A 20,624-nucleotide genomic window follows, 5' to 3' on the forward strand; every position below is an offset into this window, starting at 1 on the left:
CAGGTGGGAAAGGGCAGGGTGTAGTGCGATTGAGATTGCGTTATCTGATGATCTGTTGGGGTGGTATGCGAATTGGAGTGGGTCTAGGGTTTCCCTGGATGATGGTGTTGATGTGAGACATGACCAGCCTTTCAAAATGCCTTCATGGCTACTAATGTGAGTGCAAACGGGCAGTAGTCATTTAGGCAGATTACCCTCACTTTCTTGGGCACAGGGACTATGGTTAAATTGATTTACTATGGTGGTCTGCACTAAACATCAGATATTACAGTTTCAAATGTCCCGTTGGTAGGGTAATCTTGAAAGGAGCTCAATCAGTATATTTTCCAATGATTGCATGTTGGTCAATAGAACGGACGACAGAGGCGGGTCACCTCCTCGCCGACTAATTCTCACAAGGCACCGCTATCTCCGACCCCTGTATTTCCATCTTCTCATCACACGAAAGACCGTTATTTGGGCCTGGTCTAAGGGGAAGCATTATATCCTTCGTGTCAGACTCATTAAAGAACAAAACATTTGTCCAATTCGGGATTGAGCAATCGCTGTTCAGATGTCCAGAAGCTATTTTCGGTAGAGACGGTAGCAGCAACATTATGTACAAAATAAGTTACAAATGTTATTTTTTATAAATAGCACAGTTGGTTAGGAGCCCGTAAAACGACAACCATCCCTTCTGGCGCCATTATCATATAGATGACCACCACTCCAGATACTTCTCTCTTACTAGCCCTGATAAAGATGACCACCACTCCAGATACTTCTCTCTTACCAGCGCTGATATAGCTGACCACCACTCCAGATACTTCTCTCTACTAGCCCTGATATAGATGACCACCACTCCAGATACTTTTCTCTTACTAGCCCTGATATAGATGACCACCACTCCAGATACTTCTCTCTACTAGCCCTGATATAGATGACCACCACTCCAGATACTTCTCTCTTACTAGCCCTGATATAGATACTTCTCTCTTACTAGCCCTGATATAGATGCCCACCACTCCAGATACGTCTCTCTTACCAGCCCTGATATAGATGACCACCACTCCAGATACTTCTCTCTACTAGCCCTGATATAGATGACCACCACTCCAGATACTTCTCTCTTACCAGCCCTGATATAGCTGACCACCACTCCATATACTTCTCTCTTACTAGCCCTGATATAGATGACCACCACTCAATATACTTCTCTCTTACCAGCCCTGATATAGCTGACCACCACTCCAGATACTTCTCTCTTACTAGCCCTGATATAGATGACCACCACTCCAGATACTTCTCTCTTACTAGCCCTGATATAGATACTTCTCTCTTACCAGCCCTGATATAGCTGACCACCACTCCATATACTTCTCTCTTACTAGCCCTGATATAGATGACCACCACTCCAGATACTTCTCTTACCAGCCCTGATATAGCTGACCACCACTCCAGATACTTCTCTCTTACCAGCCCTGATATAGCTGACCACCACTCCAGATACGTCTCTTACTAGACCTGATATAGATGACCACCACTCAATATACTTCTCTCTTACTAGCCCTGATATAGATGACCACCACTCCAGATACTTATCTCTTACTAGCCCTGATATAGATGACCACCACTCCAGATACTTATCTCTTTCTAGCCCTGATATAGATGACCACCACTCCAGATACTTCTCTCTTACTAGCCCTGATATAGATGACCACCACTCCAGATACTTCTCTCTTACTAGCCCTGATATAGATACTTCTCTCTTACTAGCCCTGATATAGCTGACCACCACTCCAGATACTTCTCTCTTACTAGCCCTGATATAGATACTTCTCTCTTACTAGCCCTGATATAGATGACCACCACTCCAGATACTTCTCTCTTACTAGCCCTGATATAGATACTTCTCTCTTACTAGCCCTGATATAGATGACCACCACTCCAGATACTTCTCTCTTACTAGCCCTGATATAGATACTTCTCTCTTACTAGCCCTGATATAGATGACCACCACTCCAGATACGTCTCTCTAAAAGCCCTGATATAGATGACCACCACTCCAGATTCGTCTCTCTTACTAGCCCTGATATAGATGACCACCACTCCAGTTACTTCTCTCTTACTAGCCCTGATATAGATGACCACCACTCCAGATACTTCTCTCTTACTAGCCCTGATATAGATACTTCTCTCTTACTAGCCCTGATATAGATGACCACCACTCCAGATACGTCTCTCTAATAGCCCTGATATAGCTGACCACCACTCCAGATACTTCTGTCTTACTAGCCCTGATATAGATACTTCTCTCTTATTAGCCCTGATATAGATGACCACCACTCCAGATACGTCTCTCTTACTAGCCCTGATATAGATGACCACCACTCCAGATACTTCTCTCTTACTAGCCCTGATATAGATGACCACCACTCCAGACACTTCTCTCTTACCAGCCCTGATATAGATGACCACCACTCCAGACACTTCTCTCTTACCAGCCCTGATATAGATGACCACCACTCCAGATACGTCTCTCTACTAGCCATGATATAGATGACCACCATCTACCTCTCTTGAGAGCACAGTACACAGCGTCTTCCATTGTACGGTTTATCTGAAGCAGATCTAAAGTTAAATAAAGACATGCCAGGCACGCCTCTGCATAGCCTTATCCCCCCCCACACACCTCCTCCCAATAGGACGTATTCCATGGAGGTCTGAAAAAGTTAAACTCATTGGTTTCTAATCAATTTAATGTTTGGAAGCATCAACATCACTAGTGTGCTGGAGTTTTCCTGTCTATTTAGTTTCTATGGATGTTTAAAATGTAGTTATACTGGCTGCTACCTGAGAAACTTGCGGATAGGAAATCCTTGTCTAATCTGTGCTCCAGTGCGCTGCACAAGAAATCAATGTGGATATTTCTCTGCCTCCACAGCCTGTTGGAAATGGCTGAGCCTAATTGGCCAGATGATTTGTGGCGACGTGAAGCGGTGAGAGCAGGAACACACAAACACCCCCAGGATAAATAGAGTAGAGGATTATGGGAGCGGAGATAATCCAGAACGATAAAGAACAAAACCCTGCAATCAGGAAGAGAAAGCCCTTTTGGCGAGTAAAAAGCTCATTAAAAAGCTGTTAAAACACTTCTCTGTATCCCAAATGGCACCCTATTCCCTATGGGTCCTGGTTGAAAGTAGTGCACTATATATGGAATAGGGTGCCATTTGGTACACACGATCTGTATTATAGTCATCCTGTGATTAAAAAAGGGAGATAACGAAAGATGTTAGGGCAGGGGGCAAAACCTCAGATGACAGGCTTTTTACAATGGGTTTACTGGACCTGCTAACTGTGATTGTGTTGTCATGTGTGAAGCAGTAACTGATTACGTTAAAGCATAGACCTCTGGCAAGCATAGACCTCTGGCAAGCATAGACCTCTGGCAAGCATAGACCTCTGGCAACCATAGACCTCTGGCAAGCATAGACCTCCGGCAATCATAGACCTCCGTCAATCATAGACCTCCGTCAAGCATAGACCTCTGTCAAGCATAGACCTCTGTCAAGCATAGACCTCTGTCAAGCATAGACCTCCGTCAAGCATAGACCTCCGTCAAGCATAGACCTCTGTCAAGCATAGACCTCTGTCAAGCATAGACCTCTGTCAATATTAAGCATAGACCTCTGTGTGATATTAATCAACTGCATTACATTACAATGACGGGTTGTTTAACCAGGGGATGTTAGCAGGCTGTCCACCTCAATGTCTCCTTAGTTTATAAGCTAGTAATAATATATTAACCTACTCTATAACCTTTAGCAGACGCTTCAATCCGAAGAGGTCCTCAATTTTTTTTTTGAGGACCACATATTGAGGACCATATATTGTGGACCATATTGAGGACCATATATCAAGGACCATATATTGTGGACCATATTGTGGACCATATATTGAGGACCATATATTGTGGACCATATATTGAAGACCATATATTGTGGACCATATATTGTGGACCATATTGAGGACCATATATTGAGGACCATATATTAAGGACCATATATTATGGACCATATATTGAGGACCGTATATTGAGGACCATATATTGTGGACCATATTGAGAACCATATATTGAGGACCAAATATTGTGGACCATATTGAGGACCACATATTGAGGACCATATATTGAGGACCATATTGAGGACCATATTGAGGACGACCATATATTGAGGACCATATATTGTGGACCATATTGAGGACCATATTGTGGACCATATTGAGGACCATATATTGAGGACAACCATATATTGAGGACCATATATTGAGGACAACCATATATTGAGGACCATATATTGTCGACCATATTGAGAACCATATATTGAGGACCATATATTAAGGACCATATATTAAGGACCGTATATTGAGGACCGTATATTGAGGACCATATATTGTGGACCATATTGAGGACCATATATTGAGGACCAAATATTGTGGACCATATTGAGGACCACATATTGAGGACCATATATTGAGGACCATATTGAGGACGACCATATATTGAGGACCATATATTGTGGACCATATTGAGGACCATATTGAGGACCATATATTGAGGACCATATATTAAGGACCATATATTATGGACCATATATTGAGGACCGTATATTGAGGACCATATATTGTGGACCATATTGAGGACCATATATTGTCGACCATATTGAGAACCATATATTGAGGACGACCATATATTGAGGACTATATATTGAGGACTAGATATTGAGGACCATATTGACCATACATTTGGGCTCCCAAGTGGAGCAGCGGTCCAAGGCACTGCATCTCAGTGCAAGAGGTGTCAATACAGTAGGGCGGCACACAATTGGCCCAGCGTCGTCCGGGTTTGGCTGGAGTAGGCAGTCATTGTAAATAAGAATTTGTTCTTAACGGACTTGCCTGGTTAAATAAAGGTTAAATAAAAAAAATTAAAAATAAAATTGAGAATCATAAGTATATTGGTGAAGCTCAAAATTCTCCTCATAGAAATCTAACAGAACGAATTTCATCCCTGTCTTCCCTACCCGGGGCTTGACCTCTGAACCCTCTGTACACAACGCTCTGTCATTCAAAGTCGCCAATACTAGCTGAGGGCAAGACTAAGGTCAACTGTCAAACTGTGATAGACAGTTGATTTCAGATCTCAGGGAGGGTGACATCACCGCAAGATGGCTGCTAGAGGGGTTGGCGGGTAGCGGGTGGCAGGACACAATGCACATTGGCTAACTGGGTTATCTGCACTGTGTCCCACCACCCACCACCCGCCAACCCCTCTTTACACTATTGCTGCTCTCTGTTCATCATATATGCATAGTCACTTTAACCATACATACATGTACATACTACCTCAATCAGCCTGACTAACCGGTGCCTGTATGTAGCCTCTCTACTTTTATAGCCTCTCTACTGTATATAGCCTCTCTACTGTATATAGTCTCTCTACTTTATATAGCCTCTCTACTGTATAAAGCCTCACTACTGCATATAGCCTCACTACTGTATATAGCCCCTCTACTGTCTATAGCCTCTCTACTGTCTATAGCCTCTCTACTGTATATAGCCTCTCTACTGTATATAGTCTCTCTACTGTATATAGCCCCTCTACTGTCTATAGCCTCTCTACTGTCTATAGCCCCTCTACTGTCTATAGCCTCTCTACTTTTATAGCCTCTCTACTGTATATAGCCTCTCTACTGTATATAGTCTCTCTACTGTATATAGCCTCTCTACTGTATAAAGCCTCACTACTGTATATAGCCCCTCTACTGTCTATAGCCTCTCTACTGTCTATAGCCCCTCTACTGTCTATAGCCTCTCTACTTTTATAGCCTCTCTACTGTATATAGCCTCTCTACTGTATATAGTCTCTCTACTGTATATAGCCTCTCTACTGTATATAGCCTCCCTACTGTATATAGCCTCTCTACTGTATATAGCCCCTCTACTGTATATAGCCTCTCTACTGTATATTGCCTCACTACTGTTTTTCACTGTCTTTTTACTGTTGTTTTATGTCATTACTTACCTAATACCTTTTTTGCACTATTGGTTAGAGCCTGTAAGTAAGCATTTCACTGTGAGGTCTACTACACCTGTTGTATTCAGCATTTCACTGTGAGGTCTACTACACCTGTTGTATTCAGCATTTCACTGTGAGGTCTACTACACCTGTTGTATTCAGCATTTCACTGTAAGGTGTTGTATTCAGCATTTCACTGTAAGGTCTACTACACCTGTTGTATTCAACATTTCACTGTGAGGTCTACTACACCTGTTGTATTCAGCATTTCACTGTAAGGTCTACTACACCTGTTGTATTCAGCATTTCACTGTAAGGTCTACTATACCTGTTGTATTCAGCATTTCACTGTAAGGTCTACTACACCTGTTGTATTCAACATTTCACTGTAAGGTCTACTACACCTGTTGTATTCAGCATTTCACTGTAAGGTCTACTACACCTGTTGTATTCAGCATTTCACTGTAAGGTGTTGTATTCAGCATTTCACTGTAAGGTCTACTACACCTGTTGTATTCAGCATTTCACTGTAAGGTCTACTACACCTGTTGTATTCAGCATTTCACTGTAAGGTCTACTACACCTGTTGTATTCAGCATTTCACTGTGAGGTCTACTACACCTGTTGTATTCAGCATTTCACTGTAAGGTCTACTACACCTGTTGTATTCAGCATTTCACTGTAAGGTCTACTACACCTGTTGTATTCAGCATTTCACTGTAAGGTCTACTACACCTGTTGTATTCAGCATTTCACTGTGAGGTCTACTACATCTGTTGTATTCAGCATTTCACTGTAAGGTCTACCTACACCTGTTGTATTCAGCATTTCACTGTGAGGTCTACTACACCTGTTGTATTCAGCATTTCACTGTGAGGTCTACTACACCTGTTGTATTCAGCATTTCACTGTAAGGTCTACTACACCTGTTGTATTCAGCATTTCACTGTAAGGTCTACTACACCTGTTGTATTCAACATTTCACTGTGAGGTCTAACCTGTTGTATTCAGCATTTCACTGTGAGGTCTAACCTGTTGTATTCAGCATTTCACTGTAAGGTCTAACCTGTTGTATTCAGCATTTCACTGTGAGGTCTACTACACCTGTTGTATTCAGCATTTCACTGTAAGGTCTACTACACCTGTTGTATTCAGCATTTCACTGTGAGGTCTACTACACCTGTTGTATTCAGCATTTCACTGTAAGGTGTTGTATTCGGCGCACGTGACAAATAAACTTTGATTTGAAATCAATAGCCTGCTTGCTCATGTCTGTTACATCTGCTATATTAAAGAAAGAAACCTCCACTATAGGCTCCTATGTGGTCAAATGCATCTGGTTGATTGTCTAATTGATTACGGTTGTCAAGGACTTCCCAAAAGAGAAAAACAATCACTGTCCAAAACAGTTGATTAGCAGTCGTTGCTTATGAAGAAAGAGGATCAGTGTCTTCCTAAAGCCAGAGTGAAATTGTTTGGTTGACATTTAAATGAGGTCTACATGTTTATCCATTTCTTAGATTCTAGCATACATACAAACAAAAATACATACAGTACCAGTGAAAAGTTTGGACACACCTACTCATTCAAGGGTTTTCCTTTATTTAGACTGTTTTCTACATTGTAGAATAATTGTGAAGACATCAAAACTGTGAAATAACACATTGGAAATCATCTGGTAAACAAAAAAGTGTGAAACAAATCAAAATATACTTTAGATTTTAGATTCTTCAAAGTAGCCACCCTTTGCCTTGATGACAGCTTTGCACACTTTTTGGCATTCTCTCAACCAGCTTCACTTGGAATGCTTTTCCAACGGTCTTGAAGGAGTTCCCACATTTACTGCGCACTTGTTGGCTGCTTTAACTTTACTCTGTAGTCCAACTCATCCCAAACCATCTCAATTGGGTTGAGGTCAGGTGATTGTAGAGGCCAGGTCACTTGATGCAGCACTCCATCACTCACCTTCTTGGTCAAATAGCCTTTACACAGCCTGGAGGTGTTTTGGGTAATTGTCCTGTTGAAAAACAGTCCCACTAAGCGCAAACCAGATGGGGTTGCGTATCGCTGCATAATGCTGTGGTAGACATGCTGGTTAAGTGTGCCTTGAATTGAAAATACATCACTGACAGTGTCACAAGCAAAGCACCCCGACACCATCACACCTCCTCCTCCATGCTTCACGGTGGGAACTACACATGCAGAGATCATCCATTCGACTACTCTGCGTCTCACAAAGACATACCGTTTGCAACCAAAAATCTCAAATTAGACTCATCAGACCAAATGATAGATTTCCACTGGTCTGATGTCCATTGATTGTGTTTCTTGGTTGGTGTATTTTTCTTATTGGTGTCCTTTAGTAGTGGTTTCTTTGCAGCCATTTGACCATGAAGGCCTGATTCACACAGTCTCCTCTGAACAGTTGATGTTGAGGTGTGTCTGTTACTTGAACTATGTGAAGCATTTACTTACGCTGACATTTCTGAGGCTGGTAACTCTAATGAACTTCTCCTCTGCAGCAGATGTAACTCTGGGTTTTCCATTCCTATGGCAGTCCTCATGAGAGCCAGTTTCATCACAGTGCATGATGGGTTTTACGACTGCACTTGAAGAAACATGAAAAGACATGACCTTCATGTCTTAAAGTAATAATGAACTGTCATTTCGCTTTGCTTATTTGAGCTGTTCTTGACATAATATGGACTTGGTCTTTTACCAAATAGGGCTATCTTTTGTATACCACCCCTATCTTGTCACAACACTACTGATTGCCTCAAACGTGTTAAGAAGGAATTAAATTCTACATATTTAGTTTTAACAGGGCACACCTTTTAATTGAAATGGAAAGCCTCATGAAGCTGGTTGAGAGAATGTCAAGAGTGTTTAATGCTGTCATCAAGGCAAAGGGTGGCTACTTTGAAGAATCTCAAATATAAAATATATTTGTATTTGTTTAACACTTTATTGGTTAAGGCTTGATTCCATATATGTAATTTCATAGTTTCGATGTATTCACTATTAAACAAAAAAATCTAAAATAGTAAAAATAAAGAATAACCCTTGAATGAGTCGGTCGTTTGACTGGTGCTGTATATACACATACACATAAGGTTTGTCTCTTACCAAACTCAAAGTAGATATCCTCTGAATAAACTGAGTCATTTCTAACTTGCAACCCTCGGTGGTTATCGTAGTTTGTTTAGTTCAACCTGAAGGTTATTTGAATTCCTTGACCATTCGATCACATCACACGTTAATCCACTTTACACCCTTGCAATAAGTTGTATTATTGGAAAACATTCAATCAATCAATCAAATGTATTTATAAAGCCATTGTTTCATCACCAGTTGTCACAAGTGCTATACAGATACCCAGTATAAAACTCCAAAGAGCAAGCAATGAGATGTATAAGCACAATGGCTAAGAACAACTCCCTAGAAGGTGGGAATTTTTAAAGGAACCTATAGAGGGGTGGCCAGTCCTCTTCTGGCTGTACTGGGTAGAGACTAATCAGGCTCAGAGGGGTGGCCAGTCCTATACTGTCTGTATTGTGTAGAGAGAAACCAGGCTCAGAGGGGTGGCCAGTCACCTACTGGCTGTACTGGGTAGAGAGTAACCAGATTCAGAGGGGTGGCCAGTCCTCTTCTGGCTGCACTGGGTAGAGAGTAACCAGATTCAGAGGGATGGCCAGTCACCTACTGTCTGTATTGTGTAGAGAGAAACCAGGCTCAGAGGGGTGGCCAGTCCTCTTCTGGCTGTACTGGGTAGAGTGAAACCAGGCTCAGAGGGGTGGCCAGTCCTCTTCTGGCTGTACTGGGTAGAGTGAAACCAGGCTCAGAGGGGTGGCCAGTCCTCTTCTGGCTGCACTGGGTAGAGAGTAACCAGGCTCAGAGGGGTGGCTAGTCCTCTTCTGGCTGTACCGGCTGGATATTGAAGAGTACATGGCCATTAAGGCCAGATGCACCAGAGAGGTTACTTTGGGACTCACCTGCTTCTCTGGATAGCTGTTGGAAGGCATCCACTCCCTTCTCTCCATAGGATCCTTCTGACGCGATGGTAGATACGTAGTTCCAGCCCATGGCCTTGACTATGTCCACCATGGCTTGGGCCTGGAACGAGTCCGGAGGCACCACACGGGAGAAGAAGTCGTATCGCCGGTCGTCGCTCAACTCCGGGGCCGTGGAGGCATAGCTAATCTGAGGAATCTGAGGAGAGAGAGAGGAGAAAGAAGGGATGAGTTAAGATGGAGAACAGGATAATACAGTAAGTAGATTATACGATTAGTCTCAGTATGCTATCCATCTTTTATATTATGAAATCTAGGAGCACAATAACTGTACTGTCAATCATCAGATGAATAGTCAAATCCCATTTGCATAGTTCTCTGCATTTCCATACACGAGTGAGTCCTCAGATCTGCATACATGGATAACAAGCATGGGTATATCCTTACATATGTGACATTGTCTTATTGTATACACAATCATGCCAGGAAATTCTGACAGAGATATCGAACTATGCTTAATAACAGACAGTGAATGTTCCATTTTTTTATCTCCTTGACTTCAGCAAAACTTGTTCAAACTTGGAAAAATCAAACATTCAGCCTACAGATGCTATGAATGGTCTAGTCTAGAAGTAGGGAACATCAAACATTCAGCCTATAGCCGCTATGGATGATCTAGTCTAGAAGTAGGGAACATCAAACATTCAGCCTACAGACGCTATGGATGGTCTAGTCTAGAAGTAGGGAACATCAAACATTCAGCCTATAGCCGCTATGGATGATCTAGTCTAGAAGTAGGGAACATCAAACATTCAGCCTACAGACGCTATGGATGGTCTAGTCTAGAAGTAGGGAACATCAAACATTCAGCCTACAGACGCTATGGGGGATCTAGTCTAGAAATAGGGACATCAAACATTCAACAGGTAGTTTGCACACAGTGATGCGTTGTGCAGACCTCACTACCCTCTGGAGAGCCTTACGGTTGTGGACGGAGCAGTTGCCGTACCAGGCGGTGAGACAGCTCAACAGGATGCTGTCGATTGTGCATCTGTAAAGGTTTGTGAGTGTTTTTCGTGACAAGCTAAATTTCTTCAGCCTCCTGAGGTTGCGCCACCTTCACAACGCTGTCTGTGTGGGTGGACCATTTCAGTTTGTCTGTGATGTGTACCGAGGAACTTAAAACTTTCCACCTTCACGTCTGTCCCGTCGATGTGGATAGGGGTGTGCTCCCTCTTCTGTTTCCTGAAGTCCACGATCATATCTTTTGTTTTGTTGACGTTGAGTGGGAGGTTATTTTCCTGACACCACATTCCGAGGGCCCTCACCTCCTCCCTGTAGGCCATCTAGTTGTTGTTGGTAATCAAGCCTACCACTGTAGTGTCGTCTGCAAACTTGATGATTGAGTTGCAGATGTGCATGGCCACACAGTCATGGGTTAACAGAGAGTACAGGAGAGGGATGAGAACGCACCCATGTGGGGCCCCAGTGTTGAGAATCAGCAGGGTGGAGATGTTGTTTTCTACCCTCACCGCCTGACGGTGGCCCGTCAGAAAGTCCAGGACACAGTTGCACAGGGCGTGGTCGAGACCCTGGATCTCGAGCTTAATGATGAGTTTGGAGGGTACTATGATGTTAAATGCTGAGCTGTCTTCGATGAACAGCATTCTTACATAGGTATTCCTCTTGTCCAGATGGGTTAGGGCAGTGTGCAGTGTGATTGTGTTGTCTGTGGACCTATTGGGGAGGTAGGCAAATTGGAGTGGGTCTAGGGTGTCAGGTAGGGTGGAGGTGGTATGATCCTTGACTAGTCTCTCAACCACTTCATGATAACGGAAGTGAGTGCTATGGGGCGATAGTCGTTTAGCTCAGTTACCTTAGCTTTCTTGGGAACAGGAACAATGGTGGCCCTCTTGAAGCATGTGTAAACAGCAGACTGGAATAGGGATTGATTGAATATGTCCGTAAACACACCAGCCAGATCACCTCCCAAACCAAGGCTCTTCTCCCTCGATTGCTCAGTTTCGCCAGTCAGCCAGCTCTAGGAAGAGTCTTGGTGGTTCCAAACTTCTTCCATGTAAGAATTATGGAGGCCACTGTTTTGGTACCCGTCCCCAGATCTGTGCCTTGACAGAATCCTGTCTCTGAGCTCATTTATACACTATGGCGTATTGTGTGTAGATTGAAGAGGAAAACATTTAATTTAGTATATTTTAGAATAAGGCTGTAATTGTCTCGCTCTGACCTTAGTTCTTTTGTTATGTCTTTGTTTTAGTATGGTCAGGGCGTGAGTTGGGTGGATTGTCTATGTTAGTTTTTCTATGATTTGCTATTTCTGTGTTTGGCCTGGTATGGTTCTCAATCAGAGGCAGCTGTCAATCGTTGTCCCTGATTGAGAACCATATTTAGGTAGCCTGTTTTCTATTGTGTTTGGTGGGTGATTGTTTTCTGTTTTCTGTTGTGTGTCTGCACCAGCCAGAACTGTTTCCTGTTGTGTGTCTGCACCAGCCAGAACTGTTTCCTGTTGTGTGTCTGCACCAGCCAGAACTGTTTCCTGTTGTGTCTGCACCAGCCAGAACTGTTTCCTGTTGTGTGTCTGCACCAGCCAGAACTGTTTCCTGTTGTGTGTCTGCACCAGCCAGAACTGTTTTCGGTCATTTCTCTATGTTATTTTGCTATGTCCGTGTTTATTTAATAAATGTGGAAACATACCACGCTGCACCTTGGTCCTCACCTTCTTCCACCGACGACGACCGGTACAGTAACGTAACATATTGTGGAAAAATTCAAGGCGTCCGGAATACTTTCTGAATGCACTGTATACACAACTTTACATGATGTGAACAGTGTTACCACATTGCACTGAGGGATTTATTTACACTTGTCAAAGCAACATGGTTTTATGTGCAGAAGTTTAAAAGGTTCTTGTTTAAATAAAAAAAATAACCTACAAGTAATATGATCACTATTGTTGCACAAATAGGTGTAGATAGTACATTTTATGTTTATCTTTTCAATATATCACAAAATGTTTCTGCATTTTTTATTTTATTATTTTGAACACTTTGGAACTGTGTGTTGACATTACTTACTATAATATATTATATTTATTAATTATCCATATGTCTTGTCAAGAGGAATCAGCGACAGCATCATTTTCAACTTAATTTTTAGGACATACAGCACCTTCATAAAGTTTCCACATGTTATTGTATCACTGGCCTGTATCCTGTCAAATTGTCGAAGTGGAATTATATTTCTGTAAAAAAAAATTTTTTACAAATGAATTAAAAATGAAAAGCTGGAATGTCTTGAGTCAATAAGTATTCAACCCATTTGTTATGGCAAGCCTAAATACTGTAAGTTCAGAAGTATAAATATGCTGAACAAGTGATATACTGTAATAAATTGCATGGACTCGCTCTGTGTGCAATAGTAGTTTTAACATGATTTTTGAATGACTACCTCATCTTTGTACCTCTAAACATACAATTATCTGTAACAAAATCCCTAAGTCGAGCAGTGCATTTCAAACAAAGATTCAAAAACAAAGATCAGGTAGATTTTTTTCAATGCCTCGCTAAGAAGGTCACCTATTGGTAGATGGGTAACAATAATAACAGAAATACAGATATTGAATATCCCTTTGAACGTGGTGAAGTAATTATTTATACTTTGGCAGTGGTGGAGAAAGTACCCAATTTAAATAAGTACCCAATAAGTATAGGTAAAGATACCTTAATAGAAAATGAATCAAGTAAAAGTGAAAGTCACCCAGTAAAATACTATTATATATACGATTAAATGATTACTGCTGATTAAAAGTCTACAAGTATTAGTTTTTAAATACACATAAGTATCAACAGTAAATGTAATTGCTAAAATATGGTATTAAAGTAAAAGTATAAATCATTTTATATTCTTTATATTAAGCAAACTAGACGTCAACATTTTCTTTATTTTTTATTTTTTTTAAACATTTAGATAGCCAAGGGCACACTCCATTTACAAAGTTAAGCATCAAGGTTGTTCTCTTGATAAGTGTGTGAATTGGACCATTTTCTTGTCAAAATGTAATGATTACTTTCGGGTGTCAGGGAAAATGTATGGAGTAAAAAGTACATCATTTTCTTGAGGAATGTAAGTGAAGTAAAAGTAAAAGTTGTCAAATATATTAAAGTAACATACAGATAACCCCAAAAATGACTTAAGTAGTACTTTAAAGTATTTTTACTGAAGTATTTTACACCACTGCACTTTGTACGGTGTATCAATATACCCAGTCACAACAAACATACAGGTATCCTTCCTAACTCAGTAGCCAGAGAGGAAGGAAACCACTTATGAGGCCACTGGTGACTTTAAAACAGTTACAGAGTTTAATGCTGTGATAGGAGAAAACTGTAGATGGATAAACAACATTGTAGTTATTCCATAATACGAACTTAAATGACAGCGTGAAAAGAAGGTAATAAAAATATTCATATACATGCATTCTGTTTGCGATAAGGAACTAAAGTTAAACTGCAAAGAATATGGCAAATACATTAACTTTATGTCCTGAATACAAAGCGTTATGTTGGGGCAAATCCAACACAACACATCACTGAGAACTACTCTACATGTTTTCAAGCATTGTGGTGGCTGCATCATGTTATGGACATGCTTGTCATCAGCGAGGGCTAGGGAGTTGTCATTACAGGTCATCAGAACAAACGTCTACTTCCGTCACAAGACGAATAATATTTGTATATTTAAAACAGTTTTTACACATCTGGTCATTTCAGTTTATGGAGTTCAGAGTTATCAGTATGTGAAGATGTAAATAAACTGCTAAATTAGTTTGACACCAAGTTCACCACCCCAATTAAATGTATTCTAAGGAAGGTTTGAGATTATTTCACCATTTGTCCATTCCAGTCTGGTCTCTTGGATTTATCGTGAACAAAAACTATTTAAGAAAGAGCTCCTTTAGCTGTAAATCTCAACAAGATGATATGTTTTCAATTAGCCCTTTGATCTCTCTTGATTTAATGGCCGGAGAGAAAAAGCATTAATCTGTAAACACTGTACATTAGTAAAGGAGTGGAGAAGAGGACTTAACTACTTTACACCACTGATTATCTCACCAATAGACTTCTACTTGTTTTAACATCTCTTACTTACAGCCACGTAAGTTACTTTAAAAGACAAATTTAACTTTTATTTCACTACATTCCAAAAGAAAATAAATGTACTTTTTACTCCATACATTTTCCCTCACACCAAAAAGTACGCGTTACACGTTGACAGGAAAATGGTACAATTCACACACTTATCAAGAGAACATCCCTGTTCATCACTACTGCGTCTGATCTGGTGCTTTGTTTTCATTATGTCTGAGTGTTGGAGCCCCTGGCTATCGAAATGGCTTATTCTTTTACTTTTGATAATTAAGTATATTTAAAACCAAATACTTTTAGACTTTTACTCAAGTAGTAAGTCAGTCAGTCCTGCTACACTACAGGGCTGTTTTGCTAGCACAGACTGGAATATGTTGGTTTTGAGGAATACACCACCTCAGTCGTCATCGGCTTCATCAATAAGTGCATCGATGACGTTGTCCCCACAGTGACTGTACGTACATACCCCAACCAGAAGCCATGGATTACAGGCAACATCCGCATCGAGCTAAAGGCTAGAGCTGCCACTTTCAAGGAGCGGGAGACTAATCAGGACGCTTATAAGAAATCCCCTTATGCCCTCAGATGAACCATCAAACAAGCAAAGTGTCAATACAGGATTAAGATTGAATCCTATTACACTGGCTCTGATGCTCGTCGGGTGTGGCAGGGTTTGAAAACTTTTACGGACAACAAAGGGAAACCCAGACGCGAGCTACCCAGTGACGCGAGCCTACCAGTTGAGCTAAATGCCTTTTATGCTCTCTTCAAGACAAGCAACACTGAAGTATGCACGAGAGCGCCAGCTGTTCTGGATGACAGTGTGATAACTCTCTCGGTAGCCGATGACAACAAAACCTTTAAACAGGTCAACATTCACAAAGCCTCTGCGCCAGATGGATTACCAGGATGTGTACTCAAAGCATGCACGGACCAAATGCCAAGTGTCTTCACTGACTGAGTCTGTAATACCTACATGTTTCAAGCAGACCACCATAGTCCCTGTGCCCAAGACAGTGAAAGTAACCAGCCTAAATGATTACCGCCACTTTGAAAGGCTGGTCATGGTTCACATCAACAGCATCCTCCCAGACACCCTAGACCCAATTCGCATACCGCCCCAACAGATCCACAGATGATGCAATCTCAATCACACTCCACACTGCCCTTTCTCACTTGGCCAAAAGAAACACCTATGTGAGAATGTTGTTCATTGACTACAGCTCAGCGTTTAAACACCATAGTGCCACGAAGTTCATCACCAAGCTAAGGACTCTGGGACTAAACATCTCCCTCTGCAACTGGATCCTGGACTTCCTGACGGGCCGCCCCCAGGTGGTAAGAGTAGGTAACAACACATCCACCACGCTTATCCTCAACACGAGGGCCCTTCAGGGGTGTGTACTTAGTCCCCTCCTGTACTCCCTGTTCACCCACGACTGCGTGGCCAAACACGCCTCCAACAACATCATCAAGTTTGCTGACGACACAACAATGGTTGGCCTGATCACTGACAACGATAAGACGGGAGGGTATGGAAACTGCTGGGCATCTGACCGTAAGGGTCTACAGAGGGTAGTGCGAATGGCCCAGTACATCACTGGGGCCAAGCTTCCTGCCATCCAGGACCTATATAACAGGCAGTGTCAGAGGAAATCCAACAAAATTGTCAGAGACTCCTGTCACCCAAGTTATAGACTGTTTTCTCGGCTACCGCACGGCAAGCGGTACCGGAACGCCAAGTCTAGGACCAAAAGGCTCTTCAACAGCTTCTACTCCCAAGCCCCTGTATATAGCCTCCACATTGACTCTGTACCGGTACCCCCTGTATATAGCCTCCACATTGACTCTGTACCGGTACCCCCTGTATATAGCCTCCACATTGACTCTGTACCGGAACCCCCTGTATATAGCCTCCACACTGACTCTGTACCGGTACCCCCTGTATTTAGCCTCCACATTGACTCTGTACCGTAATACCCTGTATATAGCCTCCACACTGACTCTGTACCGTAATACCCTGTATATAGCCTCCACACTGACTCTGTACCGTAATACCCTGTATATAGCCTCCACACTGACTCGGTACCTGTTCCCCCTGTATATAGCCTCCACACTGACTCTGTACCGTAATACCCTGTATATAGCCTCCACACTGACTCGGTACCTGTTCCCCCTGTATATAGCCTCCACATTGACTCTGTACCGTAATACCCTGTATATAGCCTCCACACTGACTCTGTACCGTAATACCCTGTATATAGCCTCCACACTGACTCTGTACCGCAATACCCTGTATATAGCCTCCACATTGACTCTGTACCGTAATACCCTGTATATAGCCTCCACACTGACTCTGTACCGTAATACCCTGTATATAGCCTCCACACTGACTCTGTACCGTAATACCCTGTATATAGCCTCCACACTGACTCTGTACCGTAATACCCTGTATATAGCCTCCACACTGACTCTGTACCGTAATACCCTGTATATAGTCTCATTATTGTTATTCTTATTGAGTTACTTTTTCTTCATACTTTATTTTAGCCTACTTGGTAAATCGTTTCTTCTTCTTGAACTGCACTGTTGGTTAAGGGCTTGTAAGTAATGTCAGTAACCATTTCATGGTAAAGTCGACACTTGTTGTATTCGGCGCATGTGGCAAGTAAAGTTTGATTTGATTTGAGTATTTTACTGTGTGACTTTCACTTTTACTTGAGTGATTTTCTATTACGGTAGCTATACTTACACTCAAGTATGACAGCTGAGTACTTTTTTCACCACTGGAGATAATATTAAAGTACAACAAGTATTCACGTCTATGGATGAGATAATATTATAGTACAACAAGTATTCGTGTCTATGGGTGAGATAATATTATAGTACAACAAGTATTCGTGTCTATGGGTGAGATAATATTATAGTACAGCAAGTATTCGTGTCTAGTGGTGAGAGATCTAAGGGTGCAAGGTTATAGAGATAAAACGATTGAAGAATATGAATTAAACATGAAGCGATTCAGTCCAATGTAATAGGACAGCCAAATACAACTACATGAAGAACTGCTCACAGCCAATCCAATGTCCTTCCACACGGCCCTAATGTACAAGGTGCTATAGAAAATGTAATGGGACATTGTCAAAGAAAATACAAATTGTAGACCCTGACAATCACTGGCACCAATTGGTGGCCTCTCAATAGCTGTTCAGGTGCTGGAACAATAGAGGCTATGGTTGAGAAATGAAGCCAAAATCTTCATCTATATATTCATTGTAGAGGTATGATTGGGTATGAGAGGACTATCAAGTCTTTCAAGTATGAATTTAGTTACACACCAGCTGTCCATGAAACAAGACGTAACACCCTTGAGTCACGTCAAGAAAACATGATTTATAAACCAAAGCTACTCCATCAAAAGTGATGTGTTAGGGGAAGGAGTTTTCCTAACCACATCACCCGACCACTGAAAAATGATGGGTATAATTACGGCAAATACTGTATGTCAGTTCAAGGAAAAAAAACCTTGCTCTATTCATTAGTTAATTTCATGGATGTTTTCTCCCCCCGATTTATTTAGAAGTAGGTGGCTGGCTGGAGTGACATTATATTCTGTACATCTCCTCCTAGCCTGCAGGGAGAGAGAGAGGTGCTACTGCCCTCCTAGCCTGCAGGGAGAGAGAGGTGCTACTGCCTTCCTAGCCTGCGGGGAGAGACAGGTGCTACTGCCCTCCTAGCCTGCAGGGAGAGCGAGGTGCTACTGCCTTCCTAGCCTGCAGGGAGAGAGAGGTGCTACTGCCCTCCTAGCCTGCAGGGAGAGAGAAGTGCTACTGCCCTCCTAGCCTGCAGGGAGAGAGCGGTGCTACTGCCCTCCTAGCCTGCAGGGAAAGAGAGAGGTGATGCTGCCCTCCTAACCTGCAGGTAGAGATAGGTGCTACTGCCCTCCTAGCCTGCAGGGAAAGAGAGAGGTGATGCTGCCCTCCTAGCCTGCAGGTAGAGATAGGTGCTACTGCCCTCCTAGCCTGCAGGGAGAGAGAGGTGCTACTGCCCTCCTAGCCTGCAGGGAGAGAGGGTGCTACTGCCCTCCTAGCCTGCAGGGAGAGAGAGGTGCTACTGCCCTCCTAGCCTGCAGGGAGAGAGAGGTGCTACTGCCCTCCTAGCGTGCAGGGAGAGAGAGGTGCTACTGCCCTCATAGCCTGCAGGGAGAGATAGGTGCTACAGCCCTCCTAGCCTGCAGGGAGAGAGAGGTGCTACTGCCCTCCTAGCCTGCAGAGAGAGAGAGGTGCTACTGCCCTCCTAGCCTGCAGGGAGAGAGAGGTGCTACTGCCCTCCTAGCGTGCAGGGAGAGAGAGGTGCTACTGCCCTCATAGCCTGCAGGGAGAGAGAGGTGCTACTGCCCTCATAGCCTGCAGGGAGAGATAGGTGCTACTGCCCTCCTAGCCTGCAGGGAAAGAGAGGTGCTACTGCCCTCCTAGCCTGCAGGGAGAGAGAGGTGATGCTGCCCTCCTACCATGCAGGGAGCGAGGGAGGTGCTGCTGCCCTCCTACAATGCAGAGAGAAAGGGAGGTGCTGCTGCCTACACATAGTAGGATTAGCTGCTATTCCTGGGGTGAATCCTTCACCTACACAGGAATCAACAACCCTTTTTAACCCTGTCCCCCCTCTGCACCATTCTCCATTATAGTTTTCTGTCTCATTCCTTCTGTTCAAGTTTTTTCTCTCTTTTTTTCTGTCAATCTCTCTCTTTCTCAATTTCTCTGTATCTTCTCCTTGTTTCTTGTTTACCTGTCCTCTGTCTGTCTCTCTGTCACTTCCACAGGAATCAACAACCTTCCAACTCCCCCCTCCCCTCTTTTTATGAGGTCTTGAAGTTGATTGTTTTCTTGTTCACTCTCTCTCTTTCTTTCTCTTTCTTTCAATTACCTTTTACACAAACACACACACACACAAACACACACACACACACACACACACACACACACACACACACACACACACACACTCACAAACACACACACACACACACACACAAACACAAACACACACACACAAACACACACAAACACGCACACACAGGAACACAAAGCTAATAAAATTATATCAGGACCACTATTAGAACCTTGGCCCCTACGGCCTGTTTCCGGGGTCTGTATCCTGTATTTATGTGTCTGTGAGGGTGACAGGAGGGGATGTGATGAACATTCTTGGCCAGCCTCTGGAAGGATTCTCATTATCACAATCCATTATCTTGTCCATCACAGTGACAGAGAGAGAAGAGCCGAGCGGCCGGAGAGAGAAAAGGACATCTGCCACCTAATGTCTGTGTCCTGAGGCCCCGTCTGTCCATCGGACAGGTCTGTGGGCAAGAAAAAACACACCGTGGCCCAGCCGGGA

The 20,624-nt window shown here is 42.8% G+C and overlaps 1 protein-coding gene across 2 annotated transcripts in view; it reads right to left on the bottom strand.

Annotated features, from left to right (window-relative positions):
• Positions 1 to 20,624, bottom strand: part of LOC112255367 (metabotropic glutamate receptor 7) — a 404,189-nt gene that overhangs the window by 239,878 nt on the left and 143,687 nt on the right. For both annotated transcript variants that reach the window (XM_042324868.1, XM_042324869.1), the window contains exon 2: positions 10,051 to 10,267. In XM_042324868.1, the coding sequence (XP_042180802.1) occupies positions 10,051 to 10,267 (217 nt within the window). The remainder of the gene's footprint in view (positions 1 to 10,050; positions 10,268 to 20,624) is intronic.

The sequence above is a fragment of the Oncorhynchus tshawytscha genome, linkage group LG07 (assembly GCF_018296145.1).
Source record: "Oncorhynchus tshawytscha isolate Ot180627B linkage group LG07, Otsh_v2.0, whole genome shotgun sequence".
NCBI lineage: Eukaryota > Metazoa > Chordata > Actinopteri > Salmoniformes > Salmonidae > Oncorhynchus > Oncorhynchus tshawytscha.